The sequence below is a fragment of the Siphateles boraxobius genome, unplaced genomic scaffold (genome assembly GCF_051911475.1).
Source record: "Siphateles boraxobius isolate OS27281-9 unplaced genomic scaffold, OSU_SipBor_1 5, whole genome shotgun sequence".
In the NCBI taxonomy this organism is placed as follows: Eukaryota; Metazoa; Chordata; class Actinopteri; order Cypriniformes; family Leuciscidae; genus Siphateles; species Siphateles boraxobius.
The window spans coordinates 17,631,394-17,655,269 of NW_027509141.1; the positions used below are offsets into that span (position 1 = coordinate 17,631,394).

Here is a 23,876-nt window from a genome sequence, read left to right on the forward strand (position 1 = left end):
TAATCTCTGCTGTAATGGATGTAAAATTGCCACCGGGTAATTGGTTACTGGTAAGCACTTCACAGATTCATTTCCCTTGGTGAGGTGATTTAAGATGAGGCTCAGTTAAAATGCCATTAACATCTGGATGAGTGTGTTGAATCTTCCAATCTCCGGTTGGTCTGACCTGGACTGCTCCCTTGTACCTCACCTGTGTATGTTGGTGTCTGGTTAAGATGGAGGGGTGGTTTGGGGTAAATATCGCTATGTTTGGTCTCACCGTCCTGCCTGGTTGCAGATTTTGAAAGAGTAGGGTTGTGACAGGTGTTTAGTTTCTTTGAGGATAGAAGTCCTCTGTGTGCTGACCCAGCGCTCTTGACAAACTCAGCCTGGAGGCAGTGTTGTGTTCAACTGCAGTCTCTGACCTGAGCTGGAGATGTTTTACACTCATAAACATGTCTCACCTTAGTCTTTGACACAGCTAAAACATCCATTATGTCACAGATTGTGGTTACCCCATGTTTATTTATTTTGTTCAAAAGCCGGTGCTAATGCAATATCTACCGTAATACAATAATACCATAATACAATACATGTCAAACTCGAAAATTATGCAAAAGTTCTTGTTTTTCGATAATTCAAATTAAAAGGTGAAACTAATATATTTAGTATATATAACTATATACATATGCATGATTATACTTTTCAGAGGGCCGACATTTCTGTATTTAAAATCCTTTTTTTATTGATTTCATGTAATATTCAAATCGTCTGAGATTTTAAATTTGGGGTTTTCGTAAGCTGTAAGCCAATTTTGCTTATCAGTCACAGACTTGGGTTGGGTATCGTTTGAATTTTAGCGATTCCGATTCTGCTTCTGTCCAAATCTGATTCTTATATAGATTCCAATAAGGTAAAAAAAGCATATCATTCATATTTATTCTAAGTCTTATTGCAAAACTTTGTAATTGAGTTCCATGAACAAAGATAAGCAGGTCAAAGAACACTTATACAAGGAACTTTTGCCTATGGTTTAAAAATACTATAGCAAAAAACAACTAGACTAACTTATATAAATGTCAAGCATTATTAAAGACAAGGAAACATTCTGATTAAATAAGAACAAATAAGCAATCGCACAAATAAATGCAACTAAACAAAGATGCGATTGAAATAAAGTGTATTAAGATTTTCAGGTGTTCAGGTACAGAAACTGTAATCAAATGTAAAATAAGACTGAACTTTACAAATAAAATATGCATTACACATATGGTTACAAAGGTTATTTAGTCAAGAACGGCGACTGAATTTTCTCTTTGTCTTTTGTTGTTTGATTAGACGCCGCAGCAGGAATATTAGGCTGCTGTCACTTTAAGAGCTGCACAGATTCAATATACTGTTATACTGCGTTATCTTTGTCAACTGTTTATGTTCCCTTAAGACATAACGACTGTGTTTACAAGAATATTTTGACATGTTTTTGTGAGTATTTGTCCGTTCAAGTGCAAAAAGACGTGGAAGGGAACTGAGTTCAGTATCACGCACTATATAGTATGAGAGGCGGCTTTCTGTGCTCACGTTTTGGATGTGTGCTCGGCACAGGAAAAAGGTGTGCGGGTCTTTATGCGCTTGAATGGTTTAAAGTTATATTAAAATGCACACAAAGGATTCAATAAGAGGAATCAAATTTTGGTTTTATAAAAAGTACCTAATTCCTGACCTTAAGGATCCAATTCCAGAAATTGAATTTGTCGATTTTTGATTATTTCATGACAGATCCTTCTTGCTCTCGTTTCCCTGCTGTTCACCTCACCTTTCCTACCTGCTGCTTTAACCGCAGTCCTCTCCTCCTCTCCTCTTATAGCTGACGCTTCAGCCAGCCTCGGCTCAGAGCGATCTGCTCTTGCTAGAAAGCGCTTCACCTTACAGGGCCTGTCAAACCGCAGGTCTCTTCCCGCAGGTAACGGCACAGCACCATGGCTCGTCTCTATTTGGACTCATCTATCATCTCATTCTGATGTGTGCCTGTTCCCCCTGTTGCTTAAAATTCATTGTCATCACTCTCTGTCAGTCGTCTCCGAGATCACGTATTGCCTTTTTTTTTACTTCTGAAAGGAATGTGGGAACCTCAAGAGCTTTGTCTTCATAGAACATTCAAATTCTCCGAGGAATTGTGTGCAAAGCGGGTCAGCCTCCACTAAAGAGAACAGAGGAACTGAGATACTTCAAGCACAAGCAAACGTCATAGTGTAGTGTTACACTGAGCTTACAATATTCTCTTGACATTTTCAAAACAGTACTGGCATTTTAGTAGGATGTTTCTAGTTCATGGGTGCCATTGATTTAAATTGCATGAAGGCCAAAGCAAGGCCAACAATGTATCTGTCTGTAAAAATCTTTTTCAAGCTGGTAAAATTACAGTTAGGTACATTTCTTTGATTTGTTTAAATTTATTTTAATTCTACATCTTACAAATACATCAATTGTCATTCTCTGCTATCTTTTTTTTTTTTACTTCTGTTTGTGTTAAAATAAACATCAGACTTCCCACCATTGCTTTATTTCAGTAAATAGAAAAGTACAGAGGGAGAGATCAACAGGAAAGAAACGAGAGAGAGAGCAGGAAACCATATTTGGCTTGAACTGTGCCACCCACAAAAAAAGCCTTGCTCAACATGCTGGAGAATGTGCACTAACTTCCATCCGCCTGTCTCTCATTTCACCACTTCATCCGGTTTTCTGTTAAATCAGACTAACTACTAACCCATCCCTGCCTTTGACTTCAGAACCTGCAGTTAAGGAGACTGAAGTCACGCGACGCTTTTCTTTAGCCTCAACTGTCAGCTCCGCCTCTGCACCGCGCACTAAAGGTACAAAAACTGCTTGTGTGGTTTTACTCATGAATTCACCTCTGAACACATATGTGAATTAACAATTTACTTCATACATTCAGTATAACAGCGTCAAGTTATAGTTCAACTGAACTGTGCATATGCATTTTAGACACATTATTCTTGCTCCCCACATGCAGTAAATGCATGTCCTTGAATGAGCAGGGATTTCTACTGTATTTACCTTATATTCAACTGCTCAGGTAATGTCAGTGGTATGTGGTATGTCATATATATATATATATGGGTGGGTCTGTCCCACCTTTTCAATGGCGTAGCACACTGGCGACCCAATATCCCAACTCTGGCCCAACCTGAAAGTCCTGTAGCCCACCTCCTTACAACTGAAACTGGGCTTTCTAGAAACTGGCATTGTTATACATTTTTGGTATTTTACTATCAACCTTTGACATCTCAAGCTCCTTCATTGCTGCTTATATAAAATGTTTGAAATGCATAGAATCAAACTGTGCACTTTGTAGCAAATTAATCCCCTAAAAAACATGAAGAGACAGCTGCACTGAATAATAAATACTGACTCTTGATAAGTTGACATTTGGGATCTGGCGTGACATTTAGCAGTGAAGCCCCGTTGCGCAGCTCTGGGAATGTGAATGAGAATTTAGATGCACATGAGCCTTTTGTTTCTTGTGGGCCCATTATTCTCTTTTATTGTGATGAAAGCGTTGCAACTGCAGGGGAATAATGAAAAATTAGTGTGATTATTAATCTTGGATGGATAGGTTGAAAGAATGTGATAGATGAGCTGGAGTTCTTTCCTAAAAGAAATGCATGTTTGTGCTTAGTTCCTCTCTCCTCTAGCCTTAAGAGCAAGAGGCATCAGATCAAGAGCGACCCTACACCTTTTGGCTATGAAGGTACCACATGGAAAGCACGGCATGTTGCATGCTGAAAATAGTCCTTGTAAGATGTTGTTTTCTTGGTTTGTTTTTATTCATTTATTGTCTATAGTAAGAGGTCAGATGGTTTTATTCAAAGCAACACGACACTATTTACCAGGACAGTTGTTCTGGACAGTTTGTAGTTAAGGATACCATGGAAGTATCTGATCACCTCTACTAGGACCTGAACCTTAGACCTTTTGGTTTAAATTCATTAACAGGGCTTTAAATAAAAAAATAAAATAAAATAAAATAAATATATATATATATATATATATATGTGTGTGTGTATGAATGTGTGTGTACATACACTCACTCACATTAGTGCTGTCAAATCGATTAATCGCATCGAACATAATTATATATATATATATATATATATATATATATATATATATATATATAATTATGTTCGATGCGATTAATCGATTTGACAGCACTAATGTGAGTGAGTGTATGTACACACACATTCATATATATTGGGTTCTATATATATATATGCATACATATATGGGTGTGTAGTGTACACCCACACATATATTATATATATTATATAATCTTCTGTGCTAATATAAATATATATGCAATTAATCGCTATTTATTGATTTGACAGCACTAAAAATATATATATATACACACATACACTCACACACATTTATATATATATATATATATATATATAGTGTTATATTTATAATAATATTATATTATTATTTACATCTACAACAGGGCTTAATAAAAAAAATACATTACAATGAATGGTATAATGTTTACATTTTTACATGCATTTATCATTTTATAAATTGTGTTCTTATTAAAAAATTATTTTAATTAATTTAAAATATATTTGTACATGTATTTCTTACATGCTAATATTTATTTAACTTTTTTCATTATTTTTTCATTGAACATTTATTAAGTTAATCTTGACTAAAATCTGCAAGAACAGCCTGAAATTATACAGCTATTATAATCATACGAGGAACTCCCAAGAAAGCCATAAATTGATAAACACTTTTTCTTAAAAAATGATGGCATGAATGGCCAAACATTACTGATTTGTCATTTCCAACCCATTCTTACAGATACTACAAACACTTCCAGTTTTGAAAAAGCCTTATCTGTTGCATTAATCTACCAGATTTCATGCTTATTTCGATCTATTCTGATTTCAAGTGTTTATGCTTGCGCTGTGGTATTGTGTTGGTGGTTTTCAGTTCATATCAAGTGTGTATCATCCTCCAAATCCATTGTTCCCCTCTATTATTGTGCTCTCTGTTTGTCCGATAAGGTTAAGTGTACATTTCAATGGGTGCCAGTGACTTCCTGTTTACCTTTTTTTGGCAGTTGACTGTGATTGATTTGTGCATGATAATGTGAGGCTTTCGTTTCACATGCATCGCTATAGAGAACATGTTTGATAAGACAGTGAATTTTCTCACAGACACCATGCGAGGTGCACTTCCCGCTGAGAGCAAAAGTAAAAGTACCGCCGGTACCAAGCCCGCTGTGCCGAGGTCTGCGTCTCAACCAGGTAATCATGTGAAAACAGGCAGTGATATGTCAATCATATTGGGTTCTCTCGGGTGTTTTCGTCTATTTTCATTCCTCATTCGATGTCTGACAGTGACAGAATCAATGAATCAGAGTTATTTTCATTGAGTGCTTCAACATCTTGTCTACTTTTCACAGAAGATTTTTTTTTTTCCCCCGGCAAACTCAAGCACTATTCCCTGAGTGTCGTCTCTCATAAGGTTTTTATTGAATGATGTTAACTCGTGTATGCTATTTTCCAGGATGGAGTCAACGGCGTCTGCCATCAATGGACGCTGAGGATTTTGAGACCATTCCTTCTAGTGCTGAAGAACTCTCCATTTCCTCAGATGGAGAGGATGAAGGACATAACAAAAATGTAAATGTCTTCAATCACATTTTGTCCACATATCTCACCTTCCAATTTTGTATTGAGGGTCAAAAAATATTATTGGATAATACTAAAAAATATAGTTCACCAAAAAAGATTTCAGCCATCATTTACTCTCATTTAATCTTTCATGTCAATAAAAGTAATAACAATTATTAATATTGTAATATAACAATTATAATTTTTGCATTTATTTAATATATATATTTAAAATTATTTAAAAATATCACTTATTATTTACTTTTTCACACACATTAAATATTTTCACAGAATATAACGGTTTCTTTTTAAGAAATCGCCAGGAATACCCGTAGTTTAAAATGAGACTGTTTAAACAATTTTAACCAAAAGAAAAGAAATTTTGAAAAATGTCTCAATGTCATCTGGACCTCACTGACTTTTAAAATGTCATAATTTTCAAAATACCTACTACAGAAGACAGAAAAAGAAGAGTTTTGGAATGACATGAGGTTGAGTAAATTAAATTTTTGTTTAAAGGGACAGTTCACCCAAAAATGTAATTGTCAAAATTCTGTCATTGTTTACTCACCCTCATGTCGTTCCAAACATGTAAGACTTTATCTTCGGAACACAAATAAAGATCTTTTTGATGAAATATGATAGTTTCTTTCCCTCCATGCTTGATGTGTAAGTTGATGAATGTTTATATGTGAACAAAAGTCTAAATTCAATCTGTTCATCATATAAAGCGATCGTGTCTCTTCAGAAAATTTGGAAACCTAAACTAAACCGCTCAATTCACATGGATTAGTTTCACGATCTCTTTATGAACTCCAGTGGTAGTTGCGTAGATAGTCAATGGAGGGATAGAAATCTCTCAGATTACATCAAAAATATCTTTATTTGTATTCCGAAGATGAACGAAAATCTTACAGGTTTGGAACCACATAAGGGTTAGTAATTGATGACAAAATTGTCATTTTTGGGTGAACGATCCCTTTAACTCTCCCTTTAAAATCAAAAAGAGATTTTTTTTTTGGCTGATTTTAAATGAGCTCAGATAAAAGATAGCATTTTACAGTTAATACAGAAAGGAGGCCAGATTATCTTTGACTCTTAAACACCCAGAGGAGTTTCTCTGTGTTTAATCCTGCCTGATGCATGAGGAGTGGAGATCTGCTTTAGAAGTGAGGTTTAATAGCAGCTATGCAGCATAAAGCCATTCAGGACCTCTTTAATGGTGGCTAGAGGGAATTAAACTGCGCATACATGCTTCCTACCACCAGAGGGCATCCTTGAATAAACAACTGATGAGATTTCTCAGATAAGAATGACTAAATGCAGGCCTTTGCATGAATCTAACTTTTCCTGCCCATTTCCTCCCAGTTCCAATAAACCCAAAAACGGATGCCATGACCCTGAAATAAATGATGCATATCTTTGTCTCTCTCTTAAGGGGGATAATGATCGCTATAAGGTGCAGCTGACGTACGAGTCGGGAACCGCTCAGGATCTTTCCGTAGAGGCTGGAGAGTTAGTACAGTTCCTGGAAGAGTCTGAGAATGGCCACTGGTGAGTAATGAGGAAAGTCTCCATCCAGATATATTCCTGCAGGAGTCACATGATGCAGTCCTTCAAGACGCCTTCAATAAAAACCTGACAATCACTAACGCAGCTCTCACGTAGCTCATTTTGTTTGAGGTCTCATTGTTGGTATTCTTAATATCATTATTCGAAGGTTTTGCCGTTAAATACCCCACACAGTCAAAAAAGGAGTTTCATGAAAATGTTATCAGAATCAGTAATTTGTTGATTTTATTCAACCGAGTCGTATTGGTTCGGTTTATTATGTTATTTGGTTTAAGTGTCTATTTTTATTTTTTGTAATAAAAGTGATATTTGTCAGGGTGATAAAATTGCGCTGATGTTAATGAAGAAAAGAAAAAAGCTCATTCGATTAATAATGTTCTTGAAGAGAACAAAATATATTTCACCAAAACTGCTTCACTGCTTATTAATATTTGAAAAACCCAGAAGGCATGTAGGCTACAGCAACCGACAGGCATAAAAAAGCATAAAAAGCATAGAACAGGAAATTATATTCCAGATACACCTTCAAACCACCTAAAGTCCCTTAAAATATAATTTTATCCTCTCTTTAATTTTTTAAATATACCTTTTTTTTGGTACAGTAAGTTGCTCCAAAAAATAAATTTATTTACTAGCGAATACTGTACTAATTACTATCTCTTAAAGTATTGGATTACTTTATAAATCCCATATCAACCTCGGCCAGCTGAACAATACAAGGATAGACACGAAACTGCTCTTTTAATTCTTTCAAATAAACAACATGCAGTTGCATAAATTATTCTTGAACTGACCAAAGTGTGTAAAGGGAGAAGGTTATATTAAAAACATACATTTTAACATTCAATTTAAATGTGAATGTTCCAACATTTCTAAGTGTATTTCTAAGAAATTGGCTATTTTTTCTTCTTTATTATTCTTTTTACTCCCTTATTTGTCATTTACCCAGTTGCCTCAAAAAGCCAAGATGAAAGAGAGGTTTCTCAGGTTTCTAATACTTTTTGGGGGTACTAAATACCACCTAATCTAACATTTCTTTACTAAAATGAAAAAGCCAGCCATATTCTGAAGTGTCTCATACATATTTAATCTTGAAAACTGTCTCCAGTCATTTTTCTGCTTTGTAGAGTGTTTCAAAGTTTTCTTTGCTCACCAATCAACCCCCTCAAACCCTACATAAGAAGTTTTCAGACTTTCATGGATGTGGATGTTTTGACATTGTGCAGAGCTGAGCTAAGTTAAGATAGCTTGAACCACAGGATGCTAGAGTTTGCTCAGTTGTGTCAGGAGGAGTGTATGCGATACACAGCCAAAAAACTGGATGTGGTTGGGCTGTACTGTCTACATTGATATTGCTCGCCAATATCACAACATAATCCCAGTATAAAACTCAGTTTTAACCTATACAAAATCATGTTAAACTTTCACAGTATACTCTTTTTAAACTTGACCCAAACAGGACGTGTTCTATTATCCATATTGGTCCTGGAAAATTATTCAGATCTGCACTGTAAAAAAAAAAAAAAAAAAGTTGTTTATGTTATACAAGATCCAACTAATTTTTAAAGTCAGTTTAATGAAATTTAAGTTGAAAGTACTTAAACATCAAAGTTGATTGTACTTAAAAATTTAAGCCAGCAATTTTTTTTTTACAGTGTGGTCTCCTAGAATCAGGGATTAAATCGACAGTTATTTCAATCGATATGCTTTTTCCCCGCACATAATGTCCGAATTCGCTCACTCGTTTTCATTCACTCCTTGAAGTCGACTATTAGTTAAGTAATGTAGGGAATAGTGAATGAGGGTATAGGGGGTGATTTCAAACACAGCTTTAGTTTTTCGTCCTATTTCAATTTTCCCATTACCATGTTCCTTTATCGGATCCTTAAAAAATGAATAAAACCTAACTGAATGAATGTAGCTTAACCTATTACTATGATGGTCGTAGATGCACAACACAACAAAATTTACAGGGCAAAGATATTTTTAAATGCAACTATTAAGTCACAAAACACAAAACTTCTTCAGACCACAAGGGGGCAGTGTCAACTTGTAAATCAAGATTATTTAGAACGTGCTAAGTCAATGTTATGGATTTAAGTCAACTAAATGTACTTTTTAAATCAGACGTTTGTCCATTACAATGTACTGTCCTGCTGGAAACACGTAGATCAGATTTGGATACTAATCTAGTAGTCAGCTGCATTTCTCTTGTGCTGTGGCTTAATTCTTTGCTTAGTACATTGTTTTATGTAGTGGGCCTCCATATAACAGGTCCATCAAACCTCTTTTGTCATTTGAATGAAAATTCAAAGGAATCACCCAATCATATTGAGCCTTTTTTGAGCTCCAGGTTCTCTATGTTCGTGCTGCCGTTGAAGATGAACACTGTCTCTCATGTTCTAGGCTAGTCAAGAACCTTAGAACTCAGAAGACAGGACTGGTGCCACCCACTGTCCTGCAGTCCACAGCAGAAGAAGTAGACCTTTACAGTAACTCTGGTACCGCACACCAATCCCGGGAAGAGCAACAGAAGGGCATGACTGACATCAGCACTCTTAGTTCAGACTGATGGTCACCATAAAATTCATTCACATGTACACTGTAAAAAAAATGCTGTAGTTATGTAGCTGTTTGCCAGTAACTTACTGTAGATTTAAATTGATGTATATTTACTGGCAACAGTTTGTTCAAAGTTAAATGAACATTAATCATTAACAAGTCTTTGTCTTTACAGAATAAAAAACATAACAATCTAATGCAAAGCATTCTGGGAACCAGAAATTTTCATCAACCTTTTTCTGTTTTTTTTCCTTCAGATTTTGGTTCCCAGAATGCTTTGCATGAGGCTGTTATTTTAGTTTTATTCTGTAAAGATAAAGACTTGTTAATGTTTAATGTTCATTTAACTTTGAACAAACTGTTGCCAGTAAATAACATCAATTTAAATCTACAGTAAGTTAGTGGCAAGCAGCTGCCAGTAATACCGTAATTTCTACAGATTTTTTTACAGTGTATTTAACGCATACTTTATGAGGATTACATCTTTTATGGCGATGCATTAGATGATGCACTTTGACCTCTCATGTCACTCAGTCCCTTCTCGCTCTTACACATATCTTACATGTGAATGCACACAAGACACCGTCGTGAAACATACCGGCTGTAATTTGAGATGTAGGTCAGTGGACGGCGAGACTGACATAGGCACCTGTTTGCAGTCTGCTTTTTTTTTCTTTTTCTTTTTTTTAAAGAGGTGTGCATGACATCACCTCCACAGGCATGCACTTCATTCCATGAAACCTCGGCATCTTGTTTGACTGGTTTTCTCAGACTTTTGCTACACTAATAACAAGGTGCTGCATATAAAGCTTTGACTAAGAGCAGAGGCAGCTCTGGACTCAACTCTAAGGATGTTTGCCCTATATGCATACAGTAAATATACAGTAAAAACTGTAATAATGTGAGATGATATTACACTTTAAAATAACTCTTTTGTATTTTAATATATTTAAAATATATTCATTAAAACAGTTGTGCTGCTTAATATTGTATAACAAATAAATGCAAGATTCTTTGATTAATTAATTTCAAAAGAAAAACATTGATTAGAAATTTTTTGTGACAATTTTAAGTCTTTACTGTCACTTTTGGTCTATAAATAGCTGAATCATGGTAATAATTTAGGATTCATAAAAAATATATATAAATACGTTTGAAAGCATTACTTTTTAAAATGTTTTTGAAAGAACTATGTCATGCACATCAAGCCTGCATTTATTTAATCAAAAATACAGAAAAAGACAGTAATATTGTGAAATATTATTACAATCTAAAAATAATGGTTTTCTGTTATAATATACTTTAATATATTATATATTTCTGTGATGCAAAGCTGAATTTTCAGCATCATTACTCCAGTCTTCAGTGTCACATGATCCTTCAGAAAGCATTCAAATATTCCGTTTTGAAGTTCAATTATCAATGTTCGAAACTGCTTTGCATGCTGCTTAATATTTTTTTTGGAACCTGTGATACTTATTTTCAGGATTCATTGATGAATAAATAGTAAAGATTTATATTGTTCTTTTTTAACTATCACTTTTTTAAATCAATTTAACACATCCTTGTTGAATAAAAGTTTTTTTTTTTTTTTTTTAAGACAGAAAAAAGAAATACTGACCCCAAACTTTTGAACGGTAGTGTATATTGTTACAAAATATTTCTATTTTAAATAAACGCTGTTCTTTTTAAACTTTTTATTCCTCAAAGAATCCTGAAAAAAGTATCACAGGTTATAAATATATATATAGTAAGCAGCACAATTGCTTCCAACATTAATACATCAGCATATTCGAATGATTTCTGAAGGATCATGTGACCCTAAAGACTGAAGTAATGATGCTGAAAGTTCAGCTTTGCATCACAGAAATCCTTATCCAATAGATTCATCCATATAGTTGAGCCCTGCAGCTGTTTAGAGCAGATTCAGAATATACTGAAGTGTTAGTATGTTTTTCATGTTGCTCTTCAAGCTTCTTCACCTGTGCTGACCATAGCAGGAACAAAACTCCCTCATCCCATTTCAAAAGACGTAAAGCACAGTAATTACTCTGAAGGTTTGCGTCTTTGCTGTGTCTTTTCCGTTTTCTTGTATGTATGGATCTTGTCCTTGCTATGATCGAGTGCTGTTGCAAGGTCTGGTTTTGTTTGCCACCTGTTTCCTGTTGCTCTGAATGAAAAGACTATGTTACGTAACTAATCTTCTCTTTTTGATTTCATTTCAGATATTTTCAGTGACCTCTGCACCGCTGCCCTTACCAATACAGAGGACGCAGACAACACATGCTGAACATCCCGCTGAGGACAGCAGATTTGCATGCTGAACGTCCCGTGATGTGTCCTCGCTTTCCCCATGCTTATGCATCATACTCGACAACAGCTTTTTGTAACACTACACAGACATCTGCTCCGCTGAAGGAATAGATCAACTCTGCTGCTATACGAGCGTTCTGAAGAGACCGACCAATCAGAACAGATTCCGGTCTTTTCTGGCCTTCTCCAGCGCTGACGTCACACACAACATTCTGCAGTCGTGAGTCAGAAATTCAACATGCAGCCTTCGTGCGTTCACTCTGCTGTGCCTTAGCAGCAAATGCAAGGGTGTTTGAAGAGGAATATCCGAATATAACCGCAAAGGACCTCTGTGAACACCGAGCGTTGTGCGGTATGATAACAGCACTGAGGTGGCCATTCGAAAACACTGAGAAAGAGACTCAAGACCGTTCCGTCCTGCTGATACTTCCACTGAAATGCTTAAATATACTTGATTTGTTTTGTTGTTTATGAGACTGTTGGTCAGAAACACAGCACTTTTGATGAATTAATATTCTCTAATGTACAATATTTATACTCTCTTTTATATTCTGACATGAAAGTTGCATAAGCCATCTGTAAAGCTTTGTTGCTCTGCTGTTTGGAAAGCTGAAATATCTGTAATCCTCCTCAAATATTTGCTTCTATACGTGATATATTCATCTCTATCATGGTCTGGTTGTAAATAATCTCGAAGCGAAGTAAAAATGTGTAATATTTACAGATTTTTTTAATATATATATATTTCAGAAAATGATTGTTGTACAGCTTTGCTGTTTACTTTACAGTACTGCTCATGAATGTTGTCAGTTTGTGCTAAAAAAATAACCGAATCCAATACAGAAATCAGATGTACTGTATCCTTCCTGCTATGACATGAGAAACCGGACCGCAGTTTGACAGTGAATGTAGTAATGATGCCAAATGTTTCATCTCATAACCGTAAATATCCACATATGATTGCGATTTAAATGTAGTCAGTTTATTTCTTTCTGATATCTATCTGATCTTATTGAGTTGCTTTATTTGTTTAAATGTAACTAAGCACAAAGATTTGATATTGAATGCCGATGTAATTCTTGGTATCATCATTCTGTGCATACGTATGTGAATATTTTGCTTTTCAAAGCTTCCCTATGGACAATATTACAGCTGGTGTGAATATGTATTAAATAACTCTGTAGATTTTCATATGCATAATGAAATACATTCATTGCAAAACCATATGACTTTTCGTACGGAGATTATGAAGCCTCAATCGACGTTTGATAAATGTGATGAAAATGTAATAAAATGAACTCAATCTTCTCCGCGGATCCCCTTGAGAACCTTCAGGAACTTCTGGTTGAGAACTGTGTTCCATCAGGCTGTTTTTTTTGGTTGTAATTGGAAGCTTTGTTTTAAGAGAGAGTGCGACAGAGAAGAGCCAGTCGGAGAGAAGGACAGCGAGGAGAGAGAGGGACATGCAAGATTCATTTGGCTTTGTTCTACAGAGGGTGCTTTCAAACTCCCCCAAAACTCCTGAGGGGCGGCAGGAGAGAGTGAGTGGAGAGAGCGGGACACAAAGACCCAGAGAGATGTGACAAGCATTGAGCATTGAAACAGAATTTTAAAAAAGTGCACTCCAGCAGCCTTCACTTTGGCTTCAGGTGTCTAAAGATTTTGAAGACACCTGGCAGTCTATTTATCAGGAGTCGTTCCTGCCCGAAACCAGGCCGGGCAGAAGAAAGAATGAGACTTCTGTCAGCAGGAAAGGGGTTGCTCTTTTGGATGAACGGAGGGCATTTCAAAGGCTGATAATTGGGCGAGATCACATCAGGACAGTGAAGGATGATAGGTTTTAATCTTCCGGACAAAAGAGTTCACATTTGAGATGTGAGTGAATGCTAAGGAAATAAACTACATTTCATAATTTAATCATGCATTCATTTGTTTTCATATGGTCTTTATTTAGTTTGATTCACCTTATGAAAATGTACTATACCGTATTTTTCATTAAAATACAACTGTTAGTTGTTGCTATAGGCTAAAAATAATTTGAGAGTTTCCAGTGTGTATGCATATTTTTTTAAATAATATAATATAGGTAACACTTTATTTTCGATAGTCCACGTTAGACTTTCTACTAAATTTGCAACTATGTCAACTAACTGTCATTAGAGTATTAGTAGAATGTCTGCTTAATATCTGCTAAAACTTTATTTTGATGCTCCCCCAATAGACATTCTACTGACTATAAGTAACTTGGCAACTACAAGTCAACTTATTCTACTAACCCGAACCCTAACACCTAACCATAACCTAACAGTCTACTAACTACAGCCTACTAATACTCTAATGAGAGTTAGTTGACCTGTAGTTGAAAAGTTACTTATAGTTAGTAGAATGTCTAAAGTGGTCTATCAAAATAAAGTGTAACCAATTAGTATAATATAATCAGGGCCATGACCACTATAAACATTGAGGGAGACAAAACATTATGAAATATGCTATCATTTACTTGATTTATATGTTTTTAAATTACCTCACCACCCAAAAAAGAGAAATTGGTCATAAATATAATATAATATAATATATTATAATAGCCTACATTACCAAAGAAAATCCCATATGAAGTTATATATTATATTTTAAATGGCTATATAGCCTACAATACATGTATATCGATGGAAACTATGGTTAGTATGGTAAAGTTTGTAAGGGATAGACATAAATTTGCCTGAGGCTAAACAATGATTTTCATTGTTTTATTTATTAACATTGTCTTTTAGTTCGCGACTTTTTGTGTGTTTTTATGAATTACATTGCAATTTTTTGTTTACATCAGTATCTGGTGTTTTATTCATAATGTTAAATACAATCAATTTAATTAAATCATTTTGTGTCATTCTATCACGGCCGTCCGTGATAGAATGACACAACATTATTTAATTAAATTGCTTGTATAACATTATGAAGCCGCAGCGTGCATCGCCGTTTGAATTCAAAAGCCAATCAGAGGCGTCGCTTCGGAACTTCCGCCGAGCTCTTCACTTTCAGCCAATCGGCGTTAGGCTCTCATGTTTGCTTGCTTTTTTGAATTCAGAGAGAGATTTGAGCAGAAAACCACCTCAAATGAGCGTATACAATGGGCTTAAAATTCCAACTACACCTATTTTCGTAACTTAACCGTATTATTTTGCACTTTGGGCAAACTTTACTTGTTATTGCGACGACAGCGGTGTTTACGTTTGCAGGCGTTAGTTTTAATCAATAGTTTGGCTAACATAACCCCAGATTGCTCAGCTGGTTCGGCAACCAGCCGAACTCTCAGTGTTTCTTCATTCACCAGAACATTTTCCAGCACAAATCTGGTCTAGAGTTATAAACGGTAAGTTTTTATTACAAATTTGCTTAAAGCTAAATACAAGGCTCTGTTTAAGAAGAAAATCTTTTGTTTAGAAGTTAGCTAACGTTAGCCACTCCTATGCTAGCGCATGTCGTTGAAGTGCATTGCAGCTGCCAATCAGCTGTCATAGCATTGCTCTCTGAAATGCTGACAGATCTTTACAATATGTCAAAGTTTATTTCATTACCTATCAAAATGTACACCCTAATGCATATACATGCAATGTTTTGTTACTCAGTTGAGGGAGTTAATGAACTGCATTTTATTATTGTAATGCTGCATTCAGAATAACGTTAATTAACGTTACTCATTAGATTTATGCAGCTGGTGAGTTTAATTTGAGTTGATTTGATTTTAAGAAGATTCATTTTAGTGTGTATACACATATATATATATATATATATATATATATAATACACACACACATTGATTAATTTCTCCCTTTATCCTTCATTCCCTCCTAGAAGCTCGATTGATTGATTCTTATTTTTGTGCCTGTGCTGCCCTTGTTCACTACTTTCTCTCTGGCTTCCAGCTTTTGATATTCTGGAGAGGACTGGGTCGCCACCCCTTGTCACAGCGCCATGGCTGACAGCAGCATAGTTACTTTAGGGCCGGGCCGTAGCCTGCTGGTGGACTCCTCCGTTTACGACTCCCGGATGGCCGAGACCACAAAGGAGCAATTTTTCTTGGGTCTACACGCAGACGAGACAGAGGGTAAGTGAACCGACCTCCTTCTCGGTCAACCCTATATCATCTGACATTTCTGTAGTGTGGACCGTTTTTCTGCGCACAAACATAACAAGAGGTTATTTTCTCCCAGTCTATTTCCATAGAGATTCACCTGTGCCTATGGTCTTTTCTCTTTTTCAGATGCATTGCCCAGAGTTGAGACCAGGGTGGTGTTGGTGGGGGAGGCCGGCAACATCGCAGAACTTGAGAAAGCCCTTCAGGTACTGTAGAAGAAGCTATTCAAATATATTGAGTTCACTGTAGCCATATGGTTTTCACTGAGGAAAGAAGAGCTAAATTGAGATGCATTACTTTAAAATGGTCAGTTCGGTGTGAGCTCTGCTGGAGAAAATACCTTTTTGAAAATCTTCTAATCTGATTAAAAGTATTCAATTCGTTAACAAGGAAATCATTTTGTGTTGGCCAGCTTAGTGCCTAGTACTATACATGAGGGATAAACATTAAATTCTTCCGTTTGCCTGACTGAAACAATTTTTGATTGAATTTTAGGGTCATTTTAAGATAAAATTAAAACAGTAGTTTTTATTCAGATACACTTGTGTCCGTGACTGATTAAAGATGGTCTGAGCAGCAAATGTAGTGCACTTACATATTTACATGAACACTATTACTTAAAGTTTGAAAGATGCTAACCAAGGCGGTATTTATTTGATCAAAAGTACAGTGAAAACAATATTATAGGGAAGTTTTACAACAATTTTAAAATAACCGTTTTCCATTTGAATATATTGTAAAATATAATTTATTCATGTGATGGATTTTCAGAAATCCTAAACATTTCCTCTTATCAACATTGAAAAAGTTAGTGCTGTGTAATTTTTTTTTTTTTGTGGAAACTGTGATACATTTTTTTCAAGATTCTCTGATGAATAGAAAGTTCAAAACATTTATTAGATTTTTTTTGCAACATTATAAATGTCTTTTTTGTCAGTTTTGATTGTCTTTGCTGAATAGAAGTATAAATAATTTCTTTGAAAAAATATCTTACTAACCCCAAATTAATTTTAGCAGACATATTTACACCGTGTCCTAACTTACACGCGACGCACGATAAAAGTTATATTTTCCATGTTGAGTTTTTGTCCTAACCAGTCGCGATGGGGACACTCGACAATTCTATTTTATAAACGGTTTATATTTTTCTGCGACATCGTGGCTTGAACAACAAACACAAAGTGTGGCAATGATAATCTCAGGTACTACTGTTAATGTGCTTTATTTAATGTTAAAAGCATGCAATGTGACTTTGAATATCATTTAGTGCTCCCAGCCTTGTAACTGTAAAAGCAACAATGGATAATTCACCTCAGATCTTGAAATTAAACAAATGGAAACAAGAACGTTCAAACTGTGAACAAACAAGTGTATTCTTTGACCAATATTGTTTTAGTAACTCAGTAGCCTATGTATTTTCAATAATGTTTAAATGGTGTAAAATTTGTGAATTTGATTATGTAGCCTACTAATCCATTTTCTTGCGAGTGCCATCAAGATTACTCTCTGGTGCTGTGCACTTGCCACGAGACTCCGCCCACACACTGTTCTGATTGGCTTCCGGGTTTTGATTGATTTTGACGCATCTCGCAGTTGCGTGGCGTCTAGTGTGGACAGAGACAAATTATTTGTCGCTGGAATCTTATCGCATCGCGTCTGGTTTGGACACGGTGTTATCCTTGGTGACCTGGAAATGCTTCAACCAGGGTCCAAATTAATGTTTTTTGGCGCATCTCGCAGTTGCGTGGCGTCTAGTGTGGACAGAGACAAATTATTTGTCGCTGGAATCTTATCGCATCGCGTCTGGTTTGGACACGGTGTTATCCTTGGTGACCTGGAAATGCTTCAACCAGGGTCCAAATTAATGTTTTTTGGCACTTTGCAATGGTAGTGACATAAGGAAATATTTTAAATAAAAATAAGTTAATTTTAAAAAATCTATGACAATGGAATTGTTTTGCTATTTTATTTATTTATATATTCATTCATCTATATTTTTTTTATGTGTTCTGTCAAACAATGTCCTCATATACAAGAAGACAAAAATGAGTCCCCACATGGAATTCTGGAGAAACTCTACTAGATTCTAGATTAACAATTGGTAAATATTCTAATGAGATCAAATTCAAAGGATTAGTTCAATTAGTTGGGAAATGAATTATTTGGGAAATGCGCGTCCACGAAAGGAAAGGTCATGTAGGTGGAAGTTCCGACCCAGTGTTTACAAAGCGGACGTGCAAAGCCTTAAGTCAAACACCCTTTACAAAAAAAGGTAAAGCAAGGATGTCGGATGATTTTGAACTTGGAGGGAAAATGAGATGGAGTTTTTCACCCTACCCTACCTTCTGCCAACGTTACGTGTGACCTTTCCAACGTGATTACGTAATGCGTGCGTGGCGCATCGCAGAGCTAGTGCGAGATGAGCATTTGTGGTTAAAGTATACATTTTTTTTTTAAAGAATAATGACAGATCGTTTCGAAATAAGTCCCTTATTTCTCGGCCCTTATATGTGGTGCCCTTTGAAACTGGAATTTGGACCTTTAACCCATTGGTCCCTGTTGAAGTCCACTATATAGAGAAAAATCCTGAAATGTTTTCCTCAAAAACCTTAATTTCTTTTCGACTGAAGAAAGACATGAACATCTTGGATGACATGGGGGTGAGTAAATCATAAGGAAATTTTAATTTTGGAGTGACCTAATCCTTTAAGATGCCTGAGTTGAAACCGTAGTAGACATTTAGTAGCTAAGTCTTCGTTTTGAATCATGCAATGTCTGCTTGAGCTGTTTGAGCCCAGGACAGATGCAGAATTTAGATAAGCGTGCCAGTAGTTTGTACGGCACCTGATGCTGATGAACGTATTACTCTGCATTCTTATACTGAGATGTGGTATGTGGCGGTTTGGAGTTGACGGACGAAAGGTCATGAATGTTATGAATGTCATTTGCTCTGACGGTTTGTGTTTGGAGGGTCAGTGATGGAACATTAAGGCTCAGAGCTTGATAAATGAGCTGTTATATGTGGATTCAGGATGAAATCATCTTATGTAGTGCATGGGGGAGGTTGGGGATGTTCCTGAAATTGTCATTTCTTTGCCCTTGACATGATGTGAGAGGACTTCAGATGTAGCTGCTTCTTTTAGTAATCTATTCTCCCTGCAACTTATTAACGTAGCAGAACTTCCTCCTGGACTTTGCTTGACATTTGTTTGAAGTTCTCATTTCGATTCTGACAAGGTTGTAAGACCCACCTGCCTAGGAAATTTATCAGCTTTAGGTTGCCAGGTTGACGTCAATTCTTCATTTTTACAGGCCATCACAATAATGGAAGTCCCGGTGGTAAAGATTAAAGAAGGTCAGCCGGGCACAGAGGCGCGTGAGAAATTGATAAAATCTATAGTCAATATGGTACGTCTCGGGATCCAGGATCTTTGCATGCTTGAGAGCACTGGGGGATTTGCAGCATGGGGATTCAGTGGGGCACTGCGCTGTCTAATGTCGAACTCACTCACACGGTGGTCTGGACTAAGTTCTAACAATGTGATCTAACAATTTGTCCTGTGTTTGTCCAACAGGTGGTCTTTAATCCCTAATTAAGAATTAATTCAATCAATTACGTAATCAACCCTTTGGTGATTAACCCCTTTTTAGTGTCATTTAATTGTTTCTTTTAATCTTTTGTTTTTACATGCAGGTAAGAATAATCTTTTCTGAAAGTAAATCCCAAAAGACAAGAATAATGGAAGTTTCTGAACTAACAGACCTCCTTTCAGTACCCTTTAAAAATGTAAGGTGCTGTTCACACCGGACATATGCTTTTCTTTGTACTGTGTGTGTGCACATTATTATTAATTGTTACAGATTTTAAATACTTTTTAACATGTATATTAGGAGTGTCAATACCCTCATGTCACGATTCAATACATACCATTATACAATAGACATTTGATAAGTTAACAAAAAAATTTACTGTTGATTAAAATGCTATAAATAGAATAAAAATTTTCATGATTCTGAAGCTGAAAATACAGAATTATTAATGCTTTCACTCTGTCACTGACTAGATATATTTAAAATGTAGGCCACTTTTTACTGGTAACTAGACATTTGGCATTATCAGGACCCACAAATATTCCGCCATTTCATTATTATACATTATATTCAACATATATATAGTAGTTTAATGTAATACTGACAGTAAAACTCACAGTAATTTTTATTTTGGGTGAACTATACACAATACATATTGTCACTAGTATCCATCCACGATACACATTGTTGCATTTTTGTATTCCGATATATTGTGACACCCCTAATATATATATATACACATGTGCACACACACAAACACATAAAATATATCACAGACACAGTATGTATTAGTACTATTTTAGCGTAGTATTATATTAATAATTACTAATAATTTGTACATTTATAAAACATTAGAACTGAAGTGTTTAATATTACATATTTTAAGTGAGTGCATGATAATGGCAAAAATATAGCTTAAAAACAGGCATAAATGAGCATGTACAAGTATTAAATATCCTATATTGGCCATGGTGTCAGAAATGCATCTTTTCACTTTGTTCCGTCTAGCTGTCCTGTGTGAACCGTCCTTGACACTTGTTTTTGTGTCACTAAATCTACATGTGACAAAAGACTGCTGTCTTTCTCCAGTGTGTCATCTGTCGGAACACTTTAACATCTTTAAGATCCCTTATACTAAAGGAGATATCTCTTTGCTTTTGAGGACACGCTGATCACAATCTAACTAATGTGTTTGTTGATAATATTTTCTGTCATTTTTATTTCCTCTTCATCCCATTAGGATATAAACACCCGCTGTATCAAGACTGACAATGTCAGAGATTTTGGTGACGGCGAGAATTGCGAGTTCGAGACGGTGTTTGTGTTGAAGGACTTCCAGGCTCCCGAATACAGCTTCCTGTACAAGAATGACAGCCGTATCCTGGGGCCTCCTGCCGTGATGCACTGCGCCAGCAAGGGAGAGGTAAGACCCTGAAATAAAACAACACAAGCACCCACAGGATCGCAGCCATCTACTGGCTTTTTTCCTCCCTGAGGTGGTGAAATAGTTTGATACTAGTAGCATCTGCTTGCCGTCATGGGTTGAGTAAAAGCCTGTTGAAATAAAGTTGTTCTTCCAACTGAAACGGATTCGTAAGCAGCTTTGATTGCTGCTGTATAGCCTGAAAAATGTTGCTGCCTTATCTGTGTGTACGCAGGAGTGTCTGCTTGACTCCTACAGATATTCCAGAGCAAAACGAATACTTGGCTGGCTAGCGATCGGTACCGGACAGAAAGATTAAGTCTGACGAACACTAGAATATAGATACGACTGCAACATTCCAGTGAGAAATGAGGGCTTGTCTTATTGCTGTTAAATTGTATGGTACACAGCTTATCTGCAACAGTACACACTCCATAGTCTTAACACCTGAGCGGTCACACAGAAATTAGAGCCCGACCGATATGGATTTTTGGGGGCCGATACCGATACCGATATTAGGGAGTAAAAAAAGCCCGATACCGATATATCGGCCGATATTATTTATGTGTATATTATAATACAGTAGCAATATTATTTATGTGTATTATAGTACAGTATACCAGTCAAAAGTTTGGACACTTTCCTATTGGTGTGTAACTTTTGATGGGTACTTTACACAGTAGCTATAAACAGAATAAATATATTTTATAAACACGTTTTGCAATGATCACTCAAATGTGGTAATGAAACACTTGTGTGACACAGATATGTAATGGAGGCAGGGGGAATGATAGAATGAGAATTATACAGCTGAGCTGTAACCAAACTAGTTTGCATTGCATGTTATATTATATTATATTATATTCTAAATACTGTTGCATAATCTTCACTAACGACGACTTTGTCTTTTAATTTAGTCATAACTTGTATCAATAAATATATAAAAAGTGTCACTGACAAAACCTTATTATCTTCTATTTTTACTCTTAATTCCTCTAATCTCTACCAGTGGAGGAAGAACTCAGATCTTTTTACTAAAGTAAAATGAATAATATCATAATGAAAACGTTTTTAATTACATATGTACAGTACTTTTATACTATTTTAAATAATTAGTAAGCAAAATGTACTAAACGTGAAACTAGGCTACTCTTAATGCAAAATGGCCCTATATAAAGTGTTATAATTATATACATGTTTGGAATATTGCTTGATGTTGTAGCGTTATCAGGCAGAATGAGCTTTAACACGGTGTCTACACCGGACGCGGCCGTTACTGCTCGCGTCGCAACAGCTGTTTACCCTAGACAAAGCAGAATCAGTTTACTGTCGGAGATCGCTCGCGCCACGCATTTTAATCAATGTTTCATCAACCAATTGCCTTAATAAATAAGAAGAAGGCCTAAATATAGCAGACAATATAATCAGGACTTCTCAGCTGCACGCTTGCAATAGTCACAAGCTCACACAATACGTGACAGAGGCTTGTAGCAGAGAAATCAATTCTGTGAATTACACTGCGCAAATCACAAGTAGGCTACTACCCACCGGATGAAGAAGGGTTGGCTCTCAGTCTCCACAGGCTACATAAAATATTCACTTTATTTTATTTTATTTTATTTTTCGTGTTTGCATTTATGAGGAAAAAACAATGTTACAGACGCGACAGTTCAGCACTACGGACGTGAGCGCTCTGAAAGCGGCACTAATGCTTTGAAACTTTCACATAGACATCAAACAGAAAGCACAAAACCTTTCGTTTCAAAGTGAATTTCGTTTTGTATTAATTGTATCTTAATTTTAATCAATGTTTCATCAGCCATTTGCCTGGATTTAATTTATAAGAAGTAAATATAGCAGACGATAGATAATCTCGACACGGAAGCGCCTGCGGGTGAACTGGAGCTCGTCTCATGAACCGAAACTCAGCGTATAGACCTGAGAATTGAAATATATCTATATTGAAATGTCTACTTTTAAACAGAACAATTCAAAACGAAAGACAGACAGACTCATGTAATCGTATGAAATGTGCATTTCTCTCTGGCGCGCGCTCACTGAAGATCGCGAGTCAGCATCGTCAACTTCATCTTTGGCTGACACTGACTGAAAACACTTGTTTATTAATAAACAATTAAAATGTCTCCTTGCTATATTTGTTGTATTCATAATCATTATTTTTGCCAGTTCTTGTGACAGCTTTTAGGTGCTTTATTGGCAGCGCCACCCTTACATGAATCACCGTACACGCATTTTTAAAAATATTCATTTATCGGCCATTATAAATGCCGATACCGATAGTTAGGAAAATGCCTAAAATCGGCCGATAATATCGGCCCGCCGATATATCGGTCGGGCTCTAACAGAAATGTATAAAAAAAAAATGTAAATAAAATGAATAACATTTGTTATGTGTGTATAGCTCACAATATATATACACATTTGTGTGTGTGTGTGCATATATGTATATATATATATATATTAGTGCTGTGCGTTAAACGCGTTATTAACGGCGTTAACGCAAACACATTTTAACGGCGTCAATTTTTTTATCGCGAGATTAACGCTCTTTTTGGCCTAGCAAACTTTGTATTTTTTTCACATG

General features: G+C 35.9%; 2 protein-coding genes across 32 annotated transcripts in view; both read left to right on the plus strand.

The window, feature by feature from the left end:
* The window catches only part of mcf2l2 (MCF.2 cell line derived transforming sequence-like 2), an 85,544-nt gene extending 71,505 nt beyond the window's left edge, over positions 1–14,039 (plus strand). For 4 of the 24 annotated variants that reach the window (XM_077203003.1, XM_077203002.1, XM_077203000.1 and 1 more), the window contains exons 27-34: positions 1,844–1,939; positions 2,766–2,849; positions 3,677–3,748; positions 5,217–5,306; positions 5,569–5,684; positions 7,114–7,229; positions 9,654–9,748; positions 12,035–14,039. In XM_077203003.1, the coding sequence (XP_077059118.1) occupies positions 1,844–1,939; positions 2,766–2,849; positions 3,677–3,748; positions 5,217–5,306; positions 5,569–5,684; positions 7,114–7,229; positions 9,654–9,748; positions 12,035–12,099 (734 nt within the window). In that variant the 3' untranslated portion in view covers positions 12,100–14,039. The remainder of the gene's footprint in view (positions 1–1,843; positions 1,940–2,765; positions 2,850–3,676; positions 3,749–5,216; positions 5,307–5,568; positions 5,685–7,113; positions 7,230–9,653; positions 9,749–12,034) is intronic. The other 20 variants (XM_077203016.1, XM_077203015.1, XM_077203020.1 and 17 more) reach the window with 11 other exon arrangements.
* A 1,152-nt stretch (positions 14,040–15,191) lies between these two features.
* The window catches only part of ect2 (epithelial cell transforming 2), a 39,512-nt gene continuing 30,827 nt past the window's right edge, over positions 15,192–23,876 (plus strand). For 4 of the 8 annotated variants that reach the window (XM_077203030.1, XM_077203033.1, XM_077203027.1 and 1 more), the window contains exons 1-6: positions 15,200–15,492; positions 16,046–16,227; positions 16,384–16,463; positions 19,570–19,665; positions 19,952–20,044; positions 21,089–21,271. In XM_077203030.1, coding sequence (XP_077059145.1) covers positions 16,095–16,227; positions 16,384–16,463; positions 19,570–19,665; positions 19,952–20,044; positions 21,089–21,271 — 585 coding nt within the window. In that variant the 5' untranslated portion in view covers positions 15,200–15,492; positions 16,046–16,094. Of the gene's footprint in view, positions 15,493–16,045; positions 16,228–16,383; positions 16,464–19,569; positions 19,666–19,951; positions 20,045–21,088; positions 21,272–23,876 lie in introns of all 8 variants that reach the window. The other 4 variants (XM_077203028.1, XM_077203032.1, XM_077203031.1 and 1 more) reach the window with 2 other exon arrangements.